This window comes from Trichoderma asperellum, chromosome 2 (genome assembly GCF_020647865.1).
Source record: "Trichoderma asperellum chromosome 2, complete sequence".
Taxonomy (NCBI): domain Eukaryota; kingdom Fungi; phylum Ascomycota; class Sordariomycetes; order Hypocreales; family Hypocreaceae; genus Trichoderma; species Trichoderma asperellum.
In genome coordinates this window covers 3,783,626-3,802,710 of record NC_089416.1, presented here as the reverse complement: position 1 = coordinate 3,802,710, position 19,085 = coordinate 3,783,626, and the positions used below count along the sequence as shown (strand labels likewise).

At 50.2% G+C, this 19,085-nt stretch overlaps 11 protein-coding genes across 11 annotated transcripts; 5 read left to right on the top strand and 6 right to left on the bottom strand.

Annotated features, from left to right (window-relative positions):
- The first annotated feature begins 91 nt into the window (after positions 1-91).
- Positions 92-2,115, top strand: TrAFT101_003562 (uncharacterized protein). The gene is made up of 5 exons (XM_024907353.2): positions 92-439; positions 593-761; positions 836-922; positions 1,026-1,118; positions 1,223-2,115. The coding sequence occupies exons 1-5, from the start codon at positions 131-133 to the stop codon at positions 1,378-1,380; spliced, it is 816 nt and encodes a 271-aa protein (XP_024766680.1). The 5' UTR covers positions 92-130; the 3' UTR covers positions 1,381-2,115.
- TrAFT101_003561 (uncharacterized protein) lies at positions 920-4,171 on the bottom strand. The gene is made up of 7 exons (XM_024907354.2): positions 3,746-4,171; positions 3,364-3,534; positions 2,937-3,298; positions 2,809-2,870; positions 1,904-2,746; positions 1,765-1,849; positions 920-1,703 (listed from the first exon to the last, which is right to left on the bottom strand). Exons 1-7 carry the CDS (start codon positions 3,968-3,970, stop codon positions 1,415-1,417), a joined length of 2,037 nt encoding a protein of 678 aa, XP_024766681.1. The 5' UTR covers positions 3,971-4,171; the 3' UTR covers positions 920-1,414.
- A 271-nt stretch (positions 4,172-4,442) lies between these two features.
- TrAFT101_003560 (uncharacterized protein) lies at positions 4,443-6,446 on the top strand. Its single transcript, XM_024898969.2, has 5 exons — positions 4,443-4,537; positions 4,642-5,134; positions 5,196-5,350; positions 5,418-5,778; positions 5,838-6,446. The coding sequence occupies exons 2-5, from the start codon at positions 4,723-4,725 to the stop codon at positions 6,008-6,010; spliced, it is 1,101 nt and encodes a 366-aa protein (XP_024766682.1). The 5' UTR covers positions 4,443-4,537; positions 4,642-4,722; the 3' UTR covers positions 6,011-6,446.
- TrAFT101_003559 (uncharacterized protein) lies at positions 6,117-7,192 on the bottom strand. The gene is made up of 2 exons (XM_024905821.2): positions 6,539-7,192; positions 6,117-6,449 (listed from the first exon to the last, which is right to left on the bottom strand). Exons 1-2 carry the CDS (start codon positions 6,989-6,991, stop codon positions 6,279-6,281), a joined length of 624 nt encoding a protein of 207 aa, XP_024766683.1. The 5' UTR covers positions 6,992-7,192; the 3' UTR covers positions 6,117-6,278.
- A 118-nt stretch (positions 7,193-7,310) lies between these two features.
- On the bottom strand, positions 7,311-8,564 carry TrAFT101_003558 (uncharacterized protein). The gene is made up of 4 exons (XM_024902258.2): positions 8,538-8,564; positions 8,439-8,475; positions 7,836-8,381; positions 7,311-7,779 (listed from the first exon to the last, which is right to left on the bottom strand). Exons 1-4 carry the CDS (start codon positions 8,538-8,540, stop codon positions 7,409-7,411), a joined length of 957 nt encoding a protein of 318 aa, XP_024766684.1. The 5' UTR covers positions 8,541-8,564; the 3' UTR covers positions 7,311-7,408.
- Positions 8,565-8,818: 254 nt separating this feature from the next.
- TrAFT101_003557 (mitochondrial 54S ribosomal protein bL32m) lies at positions 8,819-9,696 on the bottom strand. The gene is made up of 2 exons (XM_024907355.2): positions 9,158-9,696; positions 8,819-9,096 (listed from the first exon to the last, which is right to left on the bottom strand). The coding sequence occupies exons 1-2, from the start codon at positions 9,486-9,488 to the stop codon at positions 9,047-9,049; spliced, it is 381 nt and encodes a 126-aa protein (XP_024766685.1). The 5' UTR covers positions 9,489-9,696; the 3' UTR covers positions 8,819-9,046.
- Positions 9,697-9,976: 280 nt separating this feature from the next.
- On the top strand, positions 9,977-12,257 carry SPN2 (Septin Spn2). Its single transcript, XM_024909310.2, has 3 exons — positions 9,977-10,416; positions 10,493-11,055; positions 11,125-12,257. The coding sequence occupies exons 1-3, from the start codon at positions 10,302-10,304 to the stop codon at positions 11,458-11,460; spliced, it is 1,014 nt and encodes a 337-aa protein (XP_024766686.1). The 5' UTR covers positions 9,977-10,301; the 3' UTR covers positions 11,461-12,257.
- On the bottom strand, positions 11,960-13,575 carry TrAFT101_003555 (uncharacterized protein). The gene is made up of 3 exons (XM_024905822.2): positions 12,930-13,575; positions 12,531-12,847; positions 11,960-12,426 (listed from the first exon to the last, which is right to left on the bottom strand). Exons 1-3 carry the CDS (start codon positions 13,015-13,017, stop codon positions 12,175-12,177), a joined length of 657 nt encoding a protein of 218 aa, XP_024766687.2. The 5' UTR covers positions 13,018-13,575; the 3' UTR covers positions 11,960-12,174.
- A 1,312-nt stretch (positions 13,576-14,887) lies between these two features.
- Positions 14,888-17,158, top strand: TrAFT101_003554 (uncharacterized protein). Its single transcript, XM_024910872.2, has 3 exons — positions 14,888-15,175; positions 15,345-15,641; positions 15,721-17,158. Exons 1-3 carry the CDS (start codon positions 15,170-15,172, stop codon positions 16,861-16,863), a joined length of 1,446 nt encoding a protein of 481 aa, XP_024766688.1. The 5' UTR covers positions 14,888-15,169; the 3' UTR covers positions 16,864-17,158.
- On the top strand, positions 17,032-17,540 carry TrAFT101_003553 (uncharacterized protein; the record flags this gene model as incomplete). The annotated part of the gene is made up of 2 exons (XM_066126920.1): positions 17,032-17,068; positions 17,359-17,540. The coding sequence occupies 2 exons, from the start codon at positions 17,032-17,034 to the stop codon at positions 17,538-17,540; spliced, it is 219 nt and encodes a 72-aa protein (XP_065983027.1).
- Positions 17,541-18,568: 1,028 nt separating this feature from the next.
- Positions 18,569-18,913, bottom strand: TrAFT101_003552 (uncharacterized protein; the record flags this gene model as incomplete). Its single annotated transcript, XM_066126919.1, has 1 exon — positions 18,569-18,913. One exon carries the CDS (start codon positions 18,911-18,913, stop codon positions 18,569-18,571), a length of 345 nt encoding a protein of 114 aa, XP_065983026.1.
- Between the last annotated feature and the right edge of the window lie 172 nt (positions 18,914-19,085).

Sequence of the window (19,085 nt, the reverse complement as noted above, 5' to 3'; positions counted from 1 at the left end):
CGTTAGTGTCCTCGGCACGTCCCCACCGATTCCCCAACGGAGCACCGAAACAAATCGACATTATCCGTTCCACTAATTAGCCCGGGAAAATACAACAATTACAGCAGCAACAGAGGCACAAAAGAACACCATGGCCTTGCCATTTGCCGGCAGACACTGCGTCGTCGTCGGTGCCACCGGCGTCATCGGCTCCTCCATTGCAAAGGCATTCGCCCAACATGGCGCCGTGGTGTCGCTCCTCGGCCGCTCAGCCATCCACATTCGCCATAAGCTAGAACCGCAGCTTCGTCCGTACAGCCTACCCGAGACTGGCGATGGCACGGAAAACGCAGCCGCTTCAGCTGATATTCCTTCTGTTCACCGGTTTATTCGCCTTGATGCTTCGAATCGGGAAGAAATCAAGGCCTTGTTTAGCTCACGGGCATCATCGTCATCCGAGGTAAATACATTTATTTGTAATTTTGATAGACTCAAGAGAGATGTTTTTGGTTCAACCACGGCGCAAAGCCTTATAAGTCTTTTGTGTTTTTTTTTTTTTTTTTTTTTTTTTTTTACTTTCAAGTATGGAGTCATTGACTTTCCGTAAAATAAGCCTCGACGCGATGCTTCCATTGGACCCATCGATATTCTCGTCAACTGTGCCGGCATCTCTCAAACCACGCTGCTGAAGCGAACTCCTGATGAGGAACTCTCAAGTATTGTCGACACAAATCTACTTGCCACCATGCTGGTATGCAAGCACGCAAAGATGAGACCCAACGGTATGTCTCCCCAGATCCTTACTGGTGCCTCATATGTCCCATCAGCTTGGCTAATAGCTCTGGATTGCTCTTAGGCTGCATTATAAACGTCTCTAGCCTTATGGCAACAAAAGGGGGGCTTGGCGCCACAGCTTACGCTGCATCCAAGGCTGGCGTAATTGGTAAGAGCCGATCGTATTGTGTTATCTCAAATTTTTGTTATATATTAACATACATTGTTTTTACATTTCATCATGTGGTAGGAAGTAGCTAATCTTCTCCTAGGCTTTACCCGTGCCCTGTGCCGTGAAATGGCGTCTCGTTCTATCCGTGTAAATGCTCTGCTGCCCGGTTGGGTCAACAGCTCCATGTGGACTGGTGTGTATCCTCCTTCCTCTAGCCACTTTTTGTTCTCTCGTAATCCCTATAGTATAATGCTCTCGTTTCTCATGTGCCCAAGCTAATGTACATCTCATAATTAGATCTCAAGCCAGACATTCAGCAAGCTTACCTCAAAGATACGCCCCTTAATAGAGTAGCGGATCCCGCAGAGGTTGCCGATGCCGCTCTATTTCTAGCGTCCAACGGCTTCGCAAACAATTGTATCCTCAACCTTGATGGTGGGCTGAGTGCTGCCTAAAGACAATGCAGCAAGCCTGTCAGGAATGCTATAATCAGTCGTCGATGACGATGGCACCACCGGCATCTTCTACGACTACCACGTCATCATCTGCAGAGCTGATGATCTTGGCCTTTTTGAAAGGGGGGCTCTCATCATCAGGGAGCGCCCTCTTAATGCCCTTAGATTCCTCTACCACTTCATCGTCCAGAGAATGCTTTCCGTTTTGTTGGCTATGGCCGTTGCCGTTGGTCTCAGCTGGCGAGGATTTCTTTGGCTTATGAGGAATTTCGGGACGACCGGCATGTACCGGACGGAATGATTCTTTCTGATTATCCAAGATTCTGCGATCGATTAGCATCTTTTTAACAACAACGAATTTTCTGTTCTTCGTTATATTCATACCCATCCTGAATATCAATTACCACATTAACAAGCACATCTTCATCGTCCTCATCTGTGACAGTCAGGAAACTGCCTCCCTTGATACCTGCAGGGTGGTTAGTTTTGCTACAATGTACAAAAAGGGATTTTGATATCATACCAAGTTCTGTGAGCTTCTTCTCGAGATTATCCGTCTCGTCAAGATCATATAATACGCCAACATCGTTGCTCACGGAGAATTCTTTATCTCTATAGCCAAACTGATTCTTCACTAAACCCTCGACGATATCGTGTAACGTTGCTCTACTTAGGTCGGCAATAATACTGGTGTAATAAACGCCACAGACAGGACAGTCGGGGTTTGGCTCTCGGTTCCTATCCGGAGCCAGCAGTCTTGCGCTAGCAAAAGGCGTTAAGAAAACTTCTTTAGCCTGCGCATATTCTCCTTTGAGCACTTTGAAGGACTGCAAAACGCAGAGGCCGGCGACAATAGCATTTGTTGTGGCGATGGCGGGTATGATGTTGCCAGCCATCTGCTTGATATCGAAGCGCGATTTCAAATCAATGCCGAATATGGTGGAGCGAATATTCGCACTAGATGCTACAAAATCCAGCGTATCAATGTCGTCTTTGTCAAAGGTAATAGTTGGCTCAGGCGAAGCAGCATCCTTTGTCGCTTTCAGCCGAAGTAGTCGCTTGCTAAGCCGGTCGAGGCTGTCATTGAACACAATAAGGCTTTCTTCAAGGGTCCAGACTTTCTGTCCGTCTGCTAGTATGGCGTCTTTTGACTCGACGTTTTGGCTAGCTCGTGCGAGTAAATCATCGTATTTGAGCGCTTCAGGAGCGCGACGCGATTTCCACATATCTTCTACAGACCGCAAGCGCTCGATATCGGAATTGAAGACCTTGTCAAAGAGCATTTTCGGGAATTCAGGTGTTCCAATTGCGTCTCTGATTTTCTTTAGAGCCTCTGATTCTTTCTTTAATTCCTCGATTTCCTGGGCTAGTAGTCTTTATTTAGCGTGGAATCCCATCTTGCAGTAGTACAGACAGCTGGAGTCCTACCATTATCCGCATCCGCCGAGTGATCAAAAGCCGATTCGTCTTCGCTGACGCCAAAGATTTCGCTGGAAATGAGATTAGAAAGAAATGCCAAGAGAACTGGGTATCACACACGAGAAGATGCTCCTTACTTTAGCAAATAACTTTTGCCCCAAACTATGCAGTGGATTGGCTGGCTCGGCGTGCTTCGAATGGTGCAGACAGGGAAAGATTTGGGCGTCTCTTTGGGAGTGCAGTCATAACACGCAGTAATGCCCTTTTTGATGACTTGAACTTGGCCGTTGAAACCAGTCGTTCCGCTCTCGATAAGCGGAACATCTGCAGCCAAGCACATCTTGTTCACATGCCGTCTCGCATCGAGGTTGTCCAGAGCATTGAAAACGATCTTGAAGTCGCGAAACCAGGGAACGCTAAACTCGGAGTCTTTAATGTTGGCGTGGTGCGCAACAATCTTGACGTTTGGGTTGAATCTCTGTGCCGCCTCTTTGGCAACCTGCTCCATTAATTAGCATTGCGACAGTCGAGCAATATTGGCGCAACTCCAGGCATCCAACGCACCAATGCTTTTGATTTCTTGATATGTTCATGTCGGAAGAGAAATTGGCGGTTTAGGTTGGATAGATCGATCGTGTCAAGGTCGACGATGTGAATCTCGCCGAAGCCGTTGAGCACCAGGTTTTTCAGAAGCTCGCATCCGATGCCTCCAGCGCCCACCATTAGCACTCGCGCCTGCAACTAAAGTTAGTATCCAAAAGCTGCATTCGCGAAAAGCAAGTAGAAAAAAGTCAATCAAATCGTAAGAAGAAGAAGAAGAAGAAGAAGAAGAAGAAGAAGAAGAAGAAGAAGAAGAAGAGGAATTTGAACGAAGATAGAAGATTGATTTCCATGGCAGATTGGGGTATGGTGCGGCTGGGAGCACTCGACTCGTCACTAAACGTACATGCTTGACCAAGGAATTCAGAGATGCGCCGAGCGACTGGTGGTTAAATCGATCGCGTGAGGCCATTGCGTTTCGCTGAGTAGGTGCAGGATGTGACGCGACAATCCGCTGCGGCCGATGAGGGTCATGAGGAGCGGCAGCAGCAGCAACAGCGGGAGCAGTGGTTGACATGCCATCGCCAGCCGCATCCGCAAGAGCTTCTTTGGGAGCCTCCATCGCCGCCATCAGTGCAAGTGTCGAGCTCAGCTAATAGTAGATGGTGGCGATGAAGATCGTCTGGGGATCGAGTCTGGAGATGGAATTCGAAGGTGATCGGTCGCAAGCGAGAAGAGAGGGGCGTCGAATCGATTGCGCCAAACTCGTCGATTTTCAGCTGTTGGTCTGGCGATGCTCGGCGCAGGCAGCTGCAGGGCGTTGAAGTACAGCGGACGAGGCCAGCGAAAAGCTGGGTTACGACCAATTGGATGAGGTCAGAGGCCCCGGGGAAATAGAGCCGACGGGTCCGTGCGCTGAGCATCAACTGATAGGGTGCGCTAAGATAAGAGTCGTCGAGCGGGCGGAGGTGTGACTTGAGACGACAAGGCTGTGTGTGCCTGGACGGGACGGAACTTTTTTTTTGTGACGTGCTCGGGTGATGCAATAGCAGTAGGTATAAAAAATGATGCTTAATAAGGATGAATTATAGTGACAATGAGGTGTAGAATTGCCATAAGATCTAACGCTAGATTGTGTAGTGTAGCAGATATGCAAAAGCTATGGAAAGCTATAACAGCAGGTTTCTAGTTTACAGCAGTAAGCCCTGATTAGGCCTCGATTTTCAGCACCAGTCCTCCACTCAGCGGGGTGCTATTCACAGCGTTTCACTCACAAGCGAGAAACTCATCAAACGTCTCTAGTTAACGGCGTCTAAGTCCAAGTTGACTGTATCAACTCCCAAATTATAGCGTCATCATTCAAAGCGCCTCATTTCCCCTAAAATGTCCGACGACGAGGTGGATCACGAACTTCTCGCCATTCTTCGGCAGCACCTCCAGGGCGTCTCTATCAAAGACGAAGAGCCTGAAACAGGCGTCCTGGCTGACGCCGAGTATGTCTACGACCATGGCATCGACGTAGCCATCGACATGCGCTCAACAAAGCGTGCCGCAGAGACCATCTATGCCCAGATGCAAGAGAAGAGCTATTCTACTTCTACATGGTCATCACACGAGCTGCATCCCAAGGCCAAGGATGAAGCCACGGCCGCATTCATCTTCACCATGGACCTGCTCAACTTTTCATTCTGGTCTGAGCTGCCTGATGACGAGAGGTTTGCCATTGAGTATAAGGGAAAGAGATGGACGGGTTACTGGAGTCTGGTGGCGGCAATTCAAAGAGCCCTTGAAGAAGGTCAGTGGCCGCCATTTATACTGCGAATATACCATCACCCTCTGACTGGATTGCTTTGCAGATATCCCTATTACTGATCCTAATTACTGGCAAAATGAGGAAGAGTGTAACTTGGAGTCCCTGAGACACGTCTTTAGGTCCTGCACAGAGGAAGAGATGCCTCTGCTTCAAGAGCGGCTTGACTGCCTCAGAGAGAGTGGTAATGTGCTTTATAACGTACGTCCTAATTCCCATATAACCGTCTCTCATAATGAGAGTATGTATTAACCATCAGAGCCAAAAGAAATACGAATGCTCCGTCGTTAATCTAATTTCCGCTGCCAAGGGCTCCGCGGCCCAGCTCGTCAATATCCTCGCCAGAGATTTTGACTGCTTCAGAGACGAGCACCCATTTGAAGGCAGAAAAAAACCCATCCGCATCATGAAGCGTGCCCAAATCTTTGTTGCAGACATATGGGCTTGTTTCGAGGGCAAGTCATATGGCGAGTTCCGTGACATTGATAAGATCACCATGTTTGCCGATTATCGTGTGCCTCAAATTCTGTCCACCCTGGGTGCCTTGTATATCGGCCCACAGATCGACGCGGCTATTCGCGATAAGAAGCTTATTGAAAGCGGAAGTCGGTGGGAGATACAGCTGAGAGGTAAGAGTTTTGCATTATGCAAATCATCTATTAGCTTCTGCTGACAAAGGTTGAAACAGCGTGCAGTATCTGGTGCGTTGAGTTAATACGGAGAGAGATCCAGAGTGCACACCCAGATACCCATGTCAATGCTATTTTGATCGACTTTTTCCTTTACGATACGATGAAAGAAATGGAGGCAGCAGGAAAAGAGTCTATTCCTCACCACCGAACACGAAGTATCTGGTATTAATGTTGTATCCTGGCTTGAGTCAGGTGTTAGTCTACAGCACCTTGTATGAATAAAAGTCAGTCATGGCACACCATGTTATATGTTATAGAATTAAAAGTTTACAATATCTGTGTATATCTACAAAGATAACACTACCTACATTCAGCCTTCATACCCATACTAGCTCAGAATAGATAACAATAAAAATAGAGACCAGTAAAGCATCATCCCTTGCACCCAACGCCAGTACTCGACATCCGAAAAATTAGTCGCCGCCCATACTTTCATCCTATGTAAATAAAGCCGTAGCATTCATTATCCGATCCATGTGCGCAGTCTCCACCTCAATGTTGTCCTTATTCTCCTCCTTTAGAAGGACCGCCAAAACTTCAATAGGAGGATTCAGACCCAATCGCTCAGCCCGTTGCCACCGCTTCAAGCGAGTCATTCCGATGCAAGGCTTCAAAAACAAGGTGTTAACATATGTCTCCATCCATACACATTATACCAATAGTATGGAGCAAAGAGAAAAGAGACGTATAAACTTACTCCGTACTGCGAGCTTACGTCGAAGTATCTTAGCACTTTCTCGCCCAAGTCGAGATCTTGCTGGTGTACTCGAGGTGCCTTGCGCTGCTTCTCAATCCCTTTCCAGTACGATTTGACCTGAGCATCAGTAATCTTTTCAGCCTTAAGCTCAGCCTCTGATTTCTCCGGAATTTGTTCAACAATTTCTTTTACCTCCTCCTCTTGCTCCGGCTCAACAACGTCTGGTTCTTCTGCGACGGCATTAACGGCTTCTTCTTGTTTACGAACTTCGTCTTTTGACGCTGGCCGCTCGGGGATGGTGGTTCTAGCAATCGTTGGCGAATCTACTACTGCCTTCTTCAAATCCTTGGGCACGGCCTTTGTAACCTTGCCCGAAAAGCTGATTGTCGATTGTCCCTTGGCTGGACCAGGGCGACCCCGGGCGCTGGCGGCCGATCTTCTTGTTGTAGGCATTGCTGCACGAAAATACCCTGTAATGCTGTTTTCGTAGAATATTGAATGCTTCGGTATGGCACAGGAATTGGTCTGCCAATGCAGAAACAAAATGATCGGCTTGTATGGATCAATGCTTCTTAATTGTATGTTGTAGACCGTTAACGATTATCCATATAAATGAGATGCAGGAACAAATCGGGTGGAGTTCCAGCTTGGCTGCCTGCTGTAAGGTGGAGGACGGCGAGGGATAATGATGCGAGAATGGCGCTAGCGTTTGGCGGGGCAACGCGAGACTGGAACGACGTCACGTGGTGGTCATTGGCATCTCAATATGGGATCCAGTTTCAACGAGGTATGAGGTCGCTTTCATGTTCATTGCGTACCTACTAATATAACGCCAAGATATTGTTCTAATCTGCTCTGCCCGAGATAATCTCAACTTCCTGTTGCCTCTCTATAGAATGAAATGCTCCTGTTTGCGCCACCAGTGCAGAACATCTCACTGCGTGCAGTCTTGGGCAGCCACCGGACGGCCCACAAGGCCTTATCCGTCTCGCTGTGTGTTGCTACACAAACACCGCGCTCAATTGACCATACCTTCACTTTCCCATCCATTGAGCCACTAAGGAGGTATTCTCCAGTATCACTCCAGTCGAGTGACGTGATCCATGATGAATGTCCCGTAAGGTTGCCCACGTGTTCTCCGTGCTTTGTATCATAAAGGGCGATGATGCCTGCATCACCCGCGGCGGCCACTCGAGTGCCAGCAGGCGATATCGCTACTGCTCGGACGGGCTTGGCAAGGCCTATAGCTCTATGTCAGAGGTCAAAGGTCAAAAGATAAGATAAAAGTGTTACCTACCGGACAGGGAATATAGAATCCTCCCCGTATCATTGTTGAACACGTAGACCGAGCCATTCTGATGCCCGCTTGCCGTGAATTTCCCATCCCTACTGAGATCCACGCACATGCCAAAGCTGCCTGAGCCCGCGCTGCCCGTTTCGTATTCGCGAATCTTGGCTCTGCTCCGATCCGCGACGTCCCACACGTTGATTCTGCCATCGTTGGTGGTGCCCGCCAGGTAGCCTCCATCCTCGCTGAGAGCAATCGCCCATACTTCACCTGGTTTGACCGTTGGACCCGTAACTTCGCCGCCGTCGCTCCACTCGCCAGTCTCTTTGTTATACTCCCATATCTTGACCTCGCCCCCGAAGCCAGCACTGGCGGCGTAGAGGCCGTTGCGCGATGTGCAGATGTGGTGGCAGCCTAGCTTGTGGGCACCAGAGATGGACTGCTTCAGAGGGAAAGAAGGGTCAGTGGTATCATGTACGTGAAGCGTTGAAGAGCCACTGGCTGAGAGCAGTGTCTTTTGTGTTGCTGCCAGCGAGAATATGTCTGTGATATGGGCTGCAAGCGATCTCTCATCAGCTGCCTGAACCCTCGGCGTGTGAAATGAAAACTAACCGTCGTCCACCGTATGGGTGGTCAAATATTGCTTCGACTACATGGCCATATGTGTGAGTTTTTATGAATTTAGTCAATTGATTTGGCGAGCACCCTTACCATTGTCACTTTGCTACAATGCTGTTGTTGCTTGGAGGTTGTTTTCTACAGCGCTATCGTAGAAGCTTGGGGGGCTTGTGAGCTGGTGGGGTTGATAGCTCGCTGTAGCATCAAATGTCAGATGCGAGTATAAAGTTGGCTACCACGGGGCTGGTTCCCATTTACATCATGCCAATTAGCTACAACTGATGTGATTTTTCATAATGACTGCCTAGTACGTATACAATATTTTTACATTTAAAATAATCAGATGGGTGGCCAACAAATCTTATGCTACACCATGCGCAAGTTATAACAGTTCTTGTATTCGTAATTTTTTTTATACATCTGTTTGGAGTGTTTTTTTTCTACCATCCAGCCCTCTATCCTGATTTTCATATTGGTACATAATGAGACAAAGCATTGACTAAGGCAAATGCCAGCTGGTATGCTCGATCTGGCCCGAGGTCGTAGTACATCGGCCTTTGACATAGGTGAGAGGGAATCCAGCCGTCTATCAACCTGCGCGCTTAAAATGGACTGCTCGTAGGATAATCCTGACGCCATATTCTCTTCATTTCTAGAGAGAAAGGGGAAGTTAGCATTGCATCTAAATGCTGATCCGCTACCCGTGGCCATACCTTCAAGACAGTGCTGGCATAATCTGTGTGTCCTCTTGATTTCTCCGCAGCCGGGACACTTGCACAGATGATTAACATCTTTCAAGGCCTTTCCAGCCATCTGCCTCGATCTCTTTTTTGAGTGAGAGACCTTGTTCTTGGGCACTGCCCGCAGGACCGATTCCCAGATATCGCCCAGCAGTCCAGGAATGTTGATGGTGACGCCAGGGACAGCAATTGATAGTGAGGGAAGGAATTTCAGGGTATATGGCGTGGTGTAAAATGTCGCCCAGCGAGAGACAGCGAGAGAGAAGGGGGATGCGAGGCGAGGAAGGAAAGCGGTCGCTGCCATTGTGACGGTTTGTTCTTGTATTCTATATCGTTGCGTGGTGGAGCGACTTGCGCAAAACGTTTATGCGCACAGAGAACCGGATTCCGACTCCCCAGTGCAAAACACGCTGCGAGTATCTCTTGCGATCGAAGTTTCTTGTCGTCGACTCGGCTCGTTGTCTTGTCTGTTCACCAGCTCGATGCAGGGTTCGATTTGTCGTGGTTCATGATCATGCACCTTATCAAGAAAATCGATTATCAAAATCTTGCCTCTAGCACCACATCCCGCCTAGCACCAAGCCAGGTACCCCAAAGTACCCAAGTACCCAAGTACCGCCACACAATGCGGCTTCTCGCAACGCTGCACCGGGCTAACTGCCTTAGTACCTCTAGCTAGGTATACGGGCCAATCACGAGCCTCCACAGCACGGACAGGTCTGCAGCCAATTAGCAGCTCTCCATGCTACCCCTGGCACCTTCCATTCCCCCCTTTCTCGTGTCCTGGCCTGCTCCTGCCCCTACGCCGAAATTATTGCTTGCACTACCTGGCAAGGCAAGAACACGCCAACTGGCCCAGTAAGGAGCCACCGCCAGCCAGTCCAAAAAGTTCCCCTTCTCCAGGATCGCTACCAGTGCCTCTCACAACCTCCAATTCTACCCATCAGGTTTCCGCTTTCTGAATTGCTGGCCCTCGCGTCTGCTGTCTTTCGTCTTTCACGCGTTTTCACCCACGCCCACGCTCTTTCTTGGAATAGGGAAGAATCGCTTTGTCCTTACTCCTTAACAGCATCCATCTCCTTCATTCGTTTCTCCCAGTCTCTCATAATCAATCACGATGGCGACTCCATCCACTATCACTCCTAGCAGCCATGTCGGTTTCGACAGCATCACGTCGCAGATTGAGCGCAAGCTGTTGAAGCGTGGATTCCAGTTCAACGTTATTTGCGTTGGTAAGTGGCGCGCGCTGCTGAGGCGTCTTGGGGCTGATCAGCCCATGAGCCGATTGGAAACTAACTGGATTGACAGGCCAGACTGGCTTGGGCAAGTCGACGCTCATTAACACCATCTTCGCCTCGCACCTCATCGACTCCAAGGGTCGTCTGCAGCCTGACGAGCCCATTCGCCAAACCACCGAGATCCAGGGCGTCTCTCACCTCATTGAGGAGAATGGTGTCCGTCTGAGACTCAACATCGTCGACACCCCCGGCTACGGCGACCTTGTCAACAACGACCGCTGTTGGGACCCTATCGTCAAGTACATCAAGGACCAGCACTCCGCGTACCTGCGAAAGGAGCTTACCGCCCAGCGAGAGCGTTACATCCCCGACACCCGCATCCACGCCTGTCTGTTCTTCATTCAGCCTTCCGGCCACTCTCTCAAGCCCATTGATATTGTCGTCTTGAAGAAGCTGTCCGATGTTGTCAACGTTGTGCCTGTCATTGCCAAGGCTGACACCTTGACTGTTGAGGAGCGATTGGAATTCAAGGAGCGTATCAAGGCCGAGTTTGCTTTCCACAACCTCAAGATGTTCCCGTACGATAACGAGGAGTTTGACGACGAGGAGCGAGCTTTGAACCAGCAGATCAAGGTACGCATATAGTACACTATCGTCGCTACTACCCAGAAATGTTGAACTAACATGTATGTTTCTTTGCAGAGCTTGGTTCCTTTTGCGGTTGTTGGCTCTGAGAAGAACATCATCGTCAATGGCAAGCAAGTCCGTGGGCGCCAGAACCGCTGGGGTGTCATCAACGTTGAGGACGAGAACCACTGCGAATTCGTCTACCTGCGAAACTTTTTGCTCCGAACCCACCTCCAGGACCTCATCGAGACCACTTCCCAGATCCACTACGAGACTTTCCGTGCCAAGCAGCTGCTTGCACTGAAGGAGAGCAGCGCACACGGTGGTGGTGCCGCCAGCAGACCGATCAGCCCTGCTGCCGATCGCGAGATGAGCCGAGGCTCCCAGCGAATGGGCATCAACGGATACTAAGTCTTCGCTCGTGCTTGACGAGTAGGAGAGTGATGGCGTTCTCTGGGTGGAACGGCGACCAGCCAGTCTTACGATTATTCTCACCTCGTGGGTGGTGTTATGCGCGGTAAAAAGCAGTGTATTTTCTATTTGGAGATGTGTGGACCAGCTTTCTCTGCACCGCAATCCGACTCAATATTCGCTGCGTTCTCACTCAAACAACGCAGAGAGACGGAATGCGATTACAAAAAACTGGGCGCGCTCTCACCAACCATGCAACGTTTATAAGGGCAGCATGAACTCTACCCATCGTGAAACGCTCAGTGGTTCGACGTATCTCGTCTGCGGTCTTTTAATACGCATTTATTTTGTTTTTAGTAGTACCATCGGAGCCTTCCTTGACCATTTTCTTACGTTTTAATCAGATCCCCATACCTGTACTTTCAATATACCTACAGTTAGTTGAGTCGCTAAGGAAGAGAGTGGCAGAATGGAAAGAGAGATAAGAGAGAGAGAGAGTATGATATGTTGATTAATTTTGCATTTATCTCCTATTTTTATACTTCCAAGCTTGTCTCTATTTTGTGAATAAATTCGTGAGCCTTGCATCTTTTAGCGATATCAACAGCAATAGAAATGTTGTAAATGACGCTCTTTATCTATATTGTATACTGGATGGGCTTTTTTGGTGGGTATTTGCCATGAAATCGTATCGCGCAGTTGTTAGTCTTACTCCTAAGACTTATACACAAACTCCTCGAACTTCTTGTAGGATTCCTCGAGGTCATCGTTGACAATGATGATGTCATGCACGCCGGGTGTCTGTGAAAACTCAAGCTCCTTTTGAGCCTGAGACAGTCTCTCCTGGATGCTCTGCTCGGTTTCGGTGCCTCGGCCGCGCAGGCGCCTCTCCAAGGTCTCAATTGACGGCGGGGAAACGAAGATGTAGCGGGCCGAGATGCCGGAGTTTTTGATTTGCTTGACGCCCTAGGTTTTTTTTTTAATTCACACGTTAGCCTCTGAAACTATTTCATTGATAGACGCAGATCTTTTGGTGGTTTGCTGAAATAAGTCACTGCGGTTGGCATTACCTCCATCTCAATGTCCAGCAAAACGACCTTGCCCTTCTTGGTCTGCTCCTCGATGGTCATCTTGCTGGTGCCGTAGCGGTTGCGGCCGTACTTGGCATGCTCGACGAAGCCGTCCTTGGCGATGAGGTCCTCGAAGTCCTCCATGGTCACGTAGTGGTAGTGGACGCCACGCTCCTCGCCGGGGCGAGGGTCGCGCGTGGTGTGTGAGACGGACAGGCAGAAGGTGTCTGGGTGGCGGTCAAAGAGCATGCCGTAGAGGGTTCCCTTGCCGACGCCAGAAGGGCCGGAGACGACGATGGGGCGGGTGTCAGGAGGAGCTGTTTAGGTGACAAGAGGAAGAAAGAGTCAGCAAGCCTCTTTTTTTTGGGATCTTTGGAGGAGAGTTTGGAGAAGGCTTACGGGTAGCCATTGTGCTTAGCGGTCGGATTACGGAGGACCGTGAGAAGAGTGGGCGATACGTTGATATGGCCGGGAGGCGGAGAGGCATATGAAGATTGTGGTGGGAGATCTTGACTTGAAAGATCGCGGGATCTGGACCATCAACTTGGTGTCCCACTAATAGCCACACTCTTCACCGTATGCAGATACAAGCGCTCTCGCCAATGTTGGCGAGGGGTGGCAGAAAAAGGGTCCTGTCTTGAAACAGAAAACGGCAGGCGGTGAAGGTGAAGATTGACAAACCAATTAGACGCGGGGATGGGTAGCATTAATTACCTGGCAGAGACGAAGCCACCCAGTCTTGCCACTTTTGGTCACAAGAGGTCAGCCCCTAAATTGGATGACGGACAGGGGATTGGGGGACGCTCATTTTAATTTTCCCTGCGCTGCTGGAAAAGCGAGATTCCGGGGAGGAGCCTGGGCGAGAGACGCCACGCCCAGAAGAATGCCCCAAGACCCTGAGAGTGTTTACGCTTTATGAGACAAGAAGGCTTCGCCTCCGTGCCAAGCCATCAGGTACACGTATAATAGATTGATTTTGCTGCTTTGGAGGTTGAAATAAGGTTCTAGTGAGGTCATTGGGAGGCTGTGCATGTGTTTAATCTTGTAAAGACAAGATCTAGAAAGAAAAGCGCGGCGAGTTTATTTTCATTGCTCTTGGCCTTAATTTCTTGTCCCTCTTGAGCTCCTTGATACGATGCGCATGGCGATCTAGACTCTACTTGGCACCGCTTGGCAGGCCTAACAGGCACTGCTACTACCTAGCACCACTACTAGCTAGTAGTAAGTACGCAACGATTGCTTCATACATACAAAGAGAGCCAACAAGAGAGAAAGAGAAAAGCAAGACTCCGCAGTAAACAGCGTTTCGCCACAGCCATTGTTCTGACGCAGAAAGGCATAAATACGGGGTTACTCTGTCGCTAATAATGGTGGGCACGATTTGCTTGGACTGGCTCTGGCGGCCACTTACTTATACGAAGTCCGGGGGGGCGCGCGCAAGTACTGCTCGTACCTGCTCGAATGGGGAAATTATCGATCTCTTAGTTCCGCCGACTCGGCGTGAGCGGCCGCGGACACGAGGAGGGATGGACGTTTTATTGCTACGTATTTGTAGATGTATGATTCGTGTCTGCCTAGGCATGTAGGTTGGATGGGTATTGGGGGATATGGAGGATGAAGTAGGCGACATGAGAGGTGGAGGAACAAGACGAGATTCGAAAAGAGGCCATTGGGGAAAGGGAGAAAGACGATGCAGGGCCACCTGAGCAAGAGCCAAGCCATGCTGTGCCATGCTGTGCCAAGTGAAAGGCCAAGAGGCCATCAAACGGTGGGAATGAGAGGCATTTCGGCAGCCTCGTATCCTACGGGGTCTCTGTTAGCGAGCAAAATGCCCAGTCTTGCACTATAGGCGAGTGCCGCAGAGAAGACGGCCTCGGGAGCACTATATACAATACGGTGCACTAGCAGTACCTAGCATACTATAATCCCCTAAGTAGAGCTGCATACACTGCAAATAGTACTAGTAGTTCGTCTCAAGTATAAATCGCTACCAAGCACCCAGATCAACGATCTTAGCTGAGACAGTCCGTCTCACGCTGAGGCTCCCTCTTGCACGCCGCTGCGACGGATCTGCAGCGCCCAAATCAAACGTTCCAGCGGGGCCCCGCCTGTTCCTGGCCTACCGCACTAGCGCAGCGGCAAATGGTGCCATTCAAGAGTCGGTGCCCTGAAGCTGGCAGGGCCCTTGGAGGAAAGGTCTTGTGAGCGCTACCGAGTGCTACAAGTACTAGCCCTGCCTGTAAATGCCCCTGGCCCGCATTGCAATTGGTGGGCTTGGCTGATCAAGGGTCCAGCACACGGAGCCCGCGACTACTTGTACTTACAGCTGGCCTCCCGCCCATCATCGCATTCCCTCCTAGCTTCTGCCAAAGACACGTTCGCGCTCGTTTTGCACAAAGTCGCTCTTTTTTTTGTTGCTTCGCTCGCGGGAATCGCCTCTCGAGCTTTGGGAAGTGCTTGTTTTTGGGCTTCCAGTCACTCTTTTCCGCTGTCTCGAGAAATCATCCCTCGCTTTCGCTTTTTGGAACTGCCAATATCATAAACAGAGCTTTATTGTGATTGCTTTCCTGTCGATACTTCATTCCTTTCATTTCTTTTTTTGAGAATTTCCAGTATTCTTTAGAAAACCGGCATTAATCATGCTTGTGAGTGGCTCCCCCTTGCATTTGGATGCTGTCGTGAGAGCCGTGTTTCAACGCTGCGCATAATCACATACAATTGGGCTACGCAGCCCATTTGCATTTTTCCTACTTGCATACCATCTCTCTGTGAAATCCCTTGTTTTACCCAATGCTAACCCAAAATGCGCTGCAGATGCAAGCTGCGCTCGTGGCCCTCGCCGCCACCACCGTGGGAGCTGTCAAGCCTCTCTCCATCAAGGGAACCGACTTTGTCGACGCCGACGGCAACAAGTTCCAGCTTGTTGGTGTTGCATACCAGCCAGGCGGCAGTTCAGGATACGACCCCAAGTCGGGCAAGGATCCCCTCAGCGACGCCGATACCTGCTTGCGTGATGCAGCTCTTCTCCAGGTTATGGGTGTCAACGCCATTCGCGTGTACAACCTTGACCCCAACCTGAACCACGACGAGTGCGCCAGTATCTTCAATGCTGTAAGTGTACCAATGGTTTCTGTGGCCAACTTGCTGTCCGCACTGTGACAAATGCCGTAGCTAATATACCCGCCTCCAGGCTGGCATGTACATGGTCCTTGACGTCAACTCTCCTCTGGTTGGCGAGTCTATCACCTCATTCGAGCCCTGGACGAGTTACTACGAAGCCTACTCCAACCGCACCTTTGCCATTGCCGAAGCCTTCAGCAATTACCCCAACACCTTGCTCTATTTCTCCGGAAACGAGGTCATCAACGACATCCCCTCTGCGCAATTCGTGCCCCCTTACCTGCGCGCCGTTACTCGTGACTTGAAGAACTACATCAAGAAGAACATCAAGCGCCAAATTCCCGTTGGCTATTCTGCCGCTGACGTTCGCGACGTTCTGTGGGACACCTGGAACTACCTGCAATGCTCCGAGCCCAACGATGATGGCGACATGAGCCGTGCCGACGTCTTCGCCCTCAACTCGTACAGTTGGTGCGGCCCTGACGCAACCTACAAGAGCTCATCCTACGACGTCTTGACCGACAACTTCCAGGACACCTCCGTCCCCGTCTTCTTCAGCGAGTACGGCTGCAACACCCCCATGCCCCGCTACTGGAACGAGACCCAGGCCATCTACGGCCCCGACATGACCCCCGTCTTCTCCGGCGGCTTCGTCTACGAGTACACCGAGGAGGACAACCACTACGGCCTGGTCAACATCTCCGGCGACACCCTGAACATCATGGGCGACTACAACCGCCTCAAGGCCCAGCTCGCCAAGATCGACTGGAAGTCTTTGCAGTCCCAGAAGGCCAGCGGCAAGGCCCCCACCCCTCCCAAGTGCACGTCCAGCCTCATCAAGGAGAAGGGCTTCGACAGCAACTTCACCCTGCCCGTCCCTCCCCCCGGCGTCCAGAAGCTCATCGATAACGGCATCAGCCCCAAGCCCAGCGGCTCCATCGTCAAGATCTCCAACTACAACGTCAAGATGAGCGTCAAGGATTCCGAGGGTAACGCCGTCACCGGTCTCAAGGTTGTTCCTCTTAGCGATGACGAGTCCAACTGGAGCGGCAAGAACTCTGCCGATACTGGATCCAACTCCACCACCATCTCTTCGACCAAGCCCGGCACCAGCGACGCTCCTAAGAGCGATGACAAAGACAGCGCCGCTGCCTGGGCTCACCCTGCTTCTTGGGCCCTGGCTTTGCCTTTGGTTGCCATGCTCTTCATCTAAATTGGAGGTGGAGAGACGGGGATAGCGGAGTTCAATCTTCAGTAACTATTTTGTGCAGGGAGGAGGAAAAGGGGGGGATACAGAAGAAAATTAATGAAGTTGCTTTAATGTAAATACATGTCTTTCTCATTCTGCTTTGAACTTTTAGATATCCCATTTAGCTCAGCCATGATGATGATTGTCTTCTTTATCTTCTCTTTCTTAGGTAGGATGTTTTCATAAAAATACCTATTTATCTAGAGCGTATCAAGTACAGTACAATACAATCCATGGCTCCAAACTCCCAATGCCGGAATTTTTGCGATCATGTAGCGCGTGGGGGACCTGCCCCTGGATCTGAGTTAGACGGCACGTACCGCTAGGTCATTCGTTAAACTTTTTTTTTTTTTCTTTTTCCCCTCAATTTTCTTCTTCCCCTTCCCCCTTCCTTCAATTTTCTAGTTTCGTTATAATTTCGTTCGTTTCGCCCACCATTTATTTCAAAAACCATATCAGGCACTGCGGCTCTTATCCTGCGAGTCCCTTCTTGGCGGCTGGTTAATGTCCTTAGTCTTGTCCAGGCTGGTGGTGCAAGACGGGTTGGTCTCGCAGGGCAAACAGTAGTCATGGGTGCCAAAGTCGGCAGCCTTGCAGCACCCAGAGCAGCAATAATCGACAGGAGGCGACGGTTCGATTAGGCGAGCCATTCTTTTTTCTTACACCGAGGTTATGCAAGATGAATGTGAAAACGATGATTATGTTGTCTCCCTATTGGCCGGGTTGTCACCTACCCCTTAGGGAATCTGGTTAATAACATTCCGCCAAGCGCACAGAGCTTTATGTGGATTGGATTTGGAAGCAATTGCACGACATGACGACGGACAATCGAATAAAAAGGCACATGATCCCAAACACCCATGTAAACGAGGACAGATTTGAGAGAATCCACACACCTTTGATGCACTGGCAGTGGATTATTGGTACCCACGTGCCAGCTCAGTCAGGTAGAAAGCAAAATTTCGAGGTTGCTGCTCTGAACTTGTTGTATGGTCCTGCGCTGCGTTCCGTATCTGTCGTGTTCCTCGGGATCTCCCCGATGACTTGTGGCGGTAAGTCACTTTGGGATCAAAGTCGTAGCGCAACGGCGGGTGGCTTATATAATTGCAGGCAATGACGTGCGTTTGGCAGGTTCGCAGCGAAAGCGAGAGTGGGGGTGGGGGCTAGAGTTTGTATCGGACGCAGATCAATGTCTTTGTTTCCTCTTCTCAGAGGGGACCAAGGAGGAAAGAAAAGATCGACAGGCGATGAGAGACGAATATATAAACACCGAGTGGTTAAAAAAAAAGAGCCAAGGGTTGTGGGGAGCAGAAAGATATTTTCCCCTCCCCTGGGCCCTGAATATTGCAACGTTTCGGGGCCGTCTTTTATTAGGGGTATGGCTGGAAGGTGGTGTGGGCGCTCTTTGCCATGTAAGTGCGGGCTTGGTTGGCGCTTGTTGTATGGGGCACGTCAAAAGTAAGAGTCACAGAGAACGAGGGAGAAAGACAAACGAAGAAGCGGGACTGACGAGCGAGAGACGAGGTTGCGGGAGAAGACGGAGAGGCTGGACGACTGCCGGCGGTTTTATATATACAGATACAGGCACTAGGCAGGTACCTCATGATTCGAGACTGACGCCATCGTGGGCAGAATCCCATATAGAATCCTGGTTAGCTTCAGCGTTACCTTATCCGGCCAAGGGAAGGCAATATTGGGGATTGGAGACAAGGAGAGGGGAAACAAGAGGGAAAGAGCCGTTGTGGCCCAGCAAAGTTGGAGAAGCTGCAACTGCAACTGCAACTGCTGCAACTGTCACACCTCCAGCCCCGGCTCTACTGGAGCGGGAAGGCACGCGGTTGATGGAGCGAGTGCTGGATAGGATAACGAGATGGGCAACGGCAGCAGCGGCCCCGGGGCTCCTGATCCTGCTGTTACCACTGCTGTTGAAGGGAAGAGAAGGCGAGGAAGGCACAAGAGAGGAGGAGAGAGAAGAGTGGAAGGGAGTCCTTGGAACTGTTCCCCTCGATTCCATTGACTTGTCACATCAGGTGCTGCGTCACGCGCCCAGTCGCTGCGACCTGGCAAGGAGCATCATCAGATGCATTTCAAAGGAAGCGAGCGAGCGAGCGAGCACGGTCTGGCAGAGTCTCACTGCATATTCTCTGAATCCGTCGCCTTATGCAGCCCGGAGGGCCGATCATGAG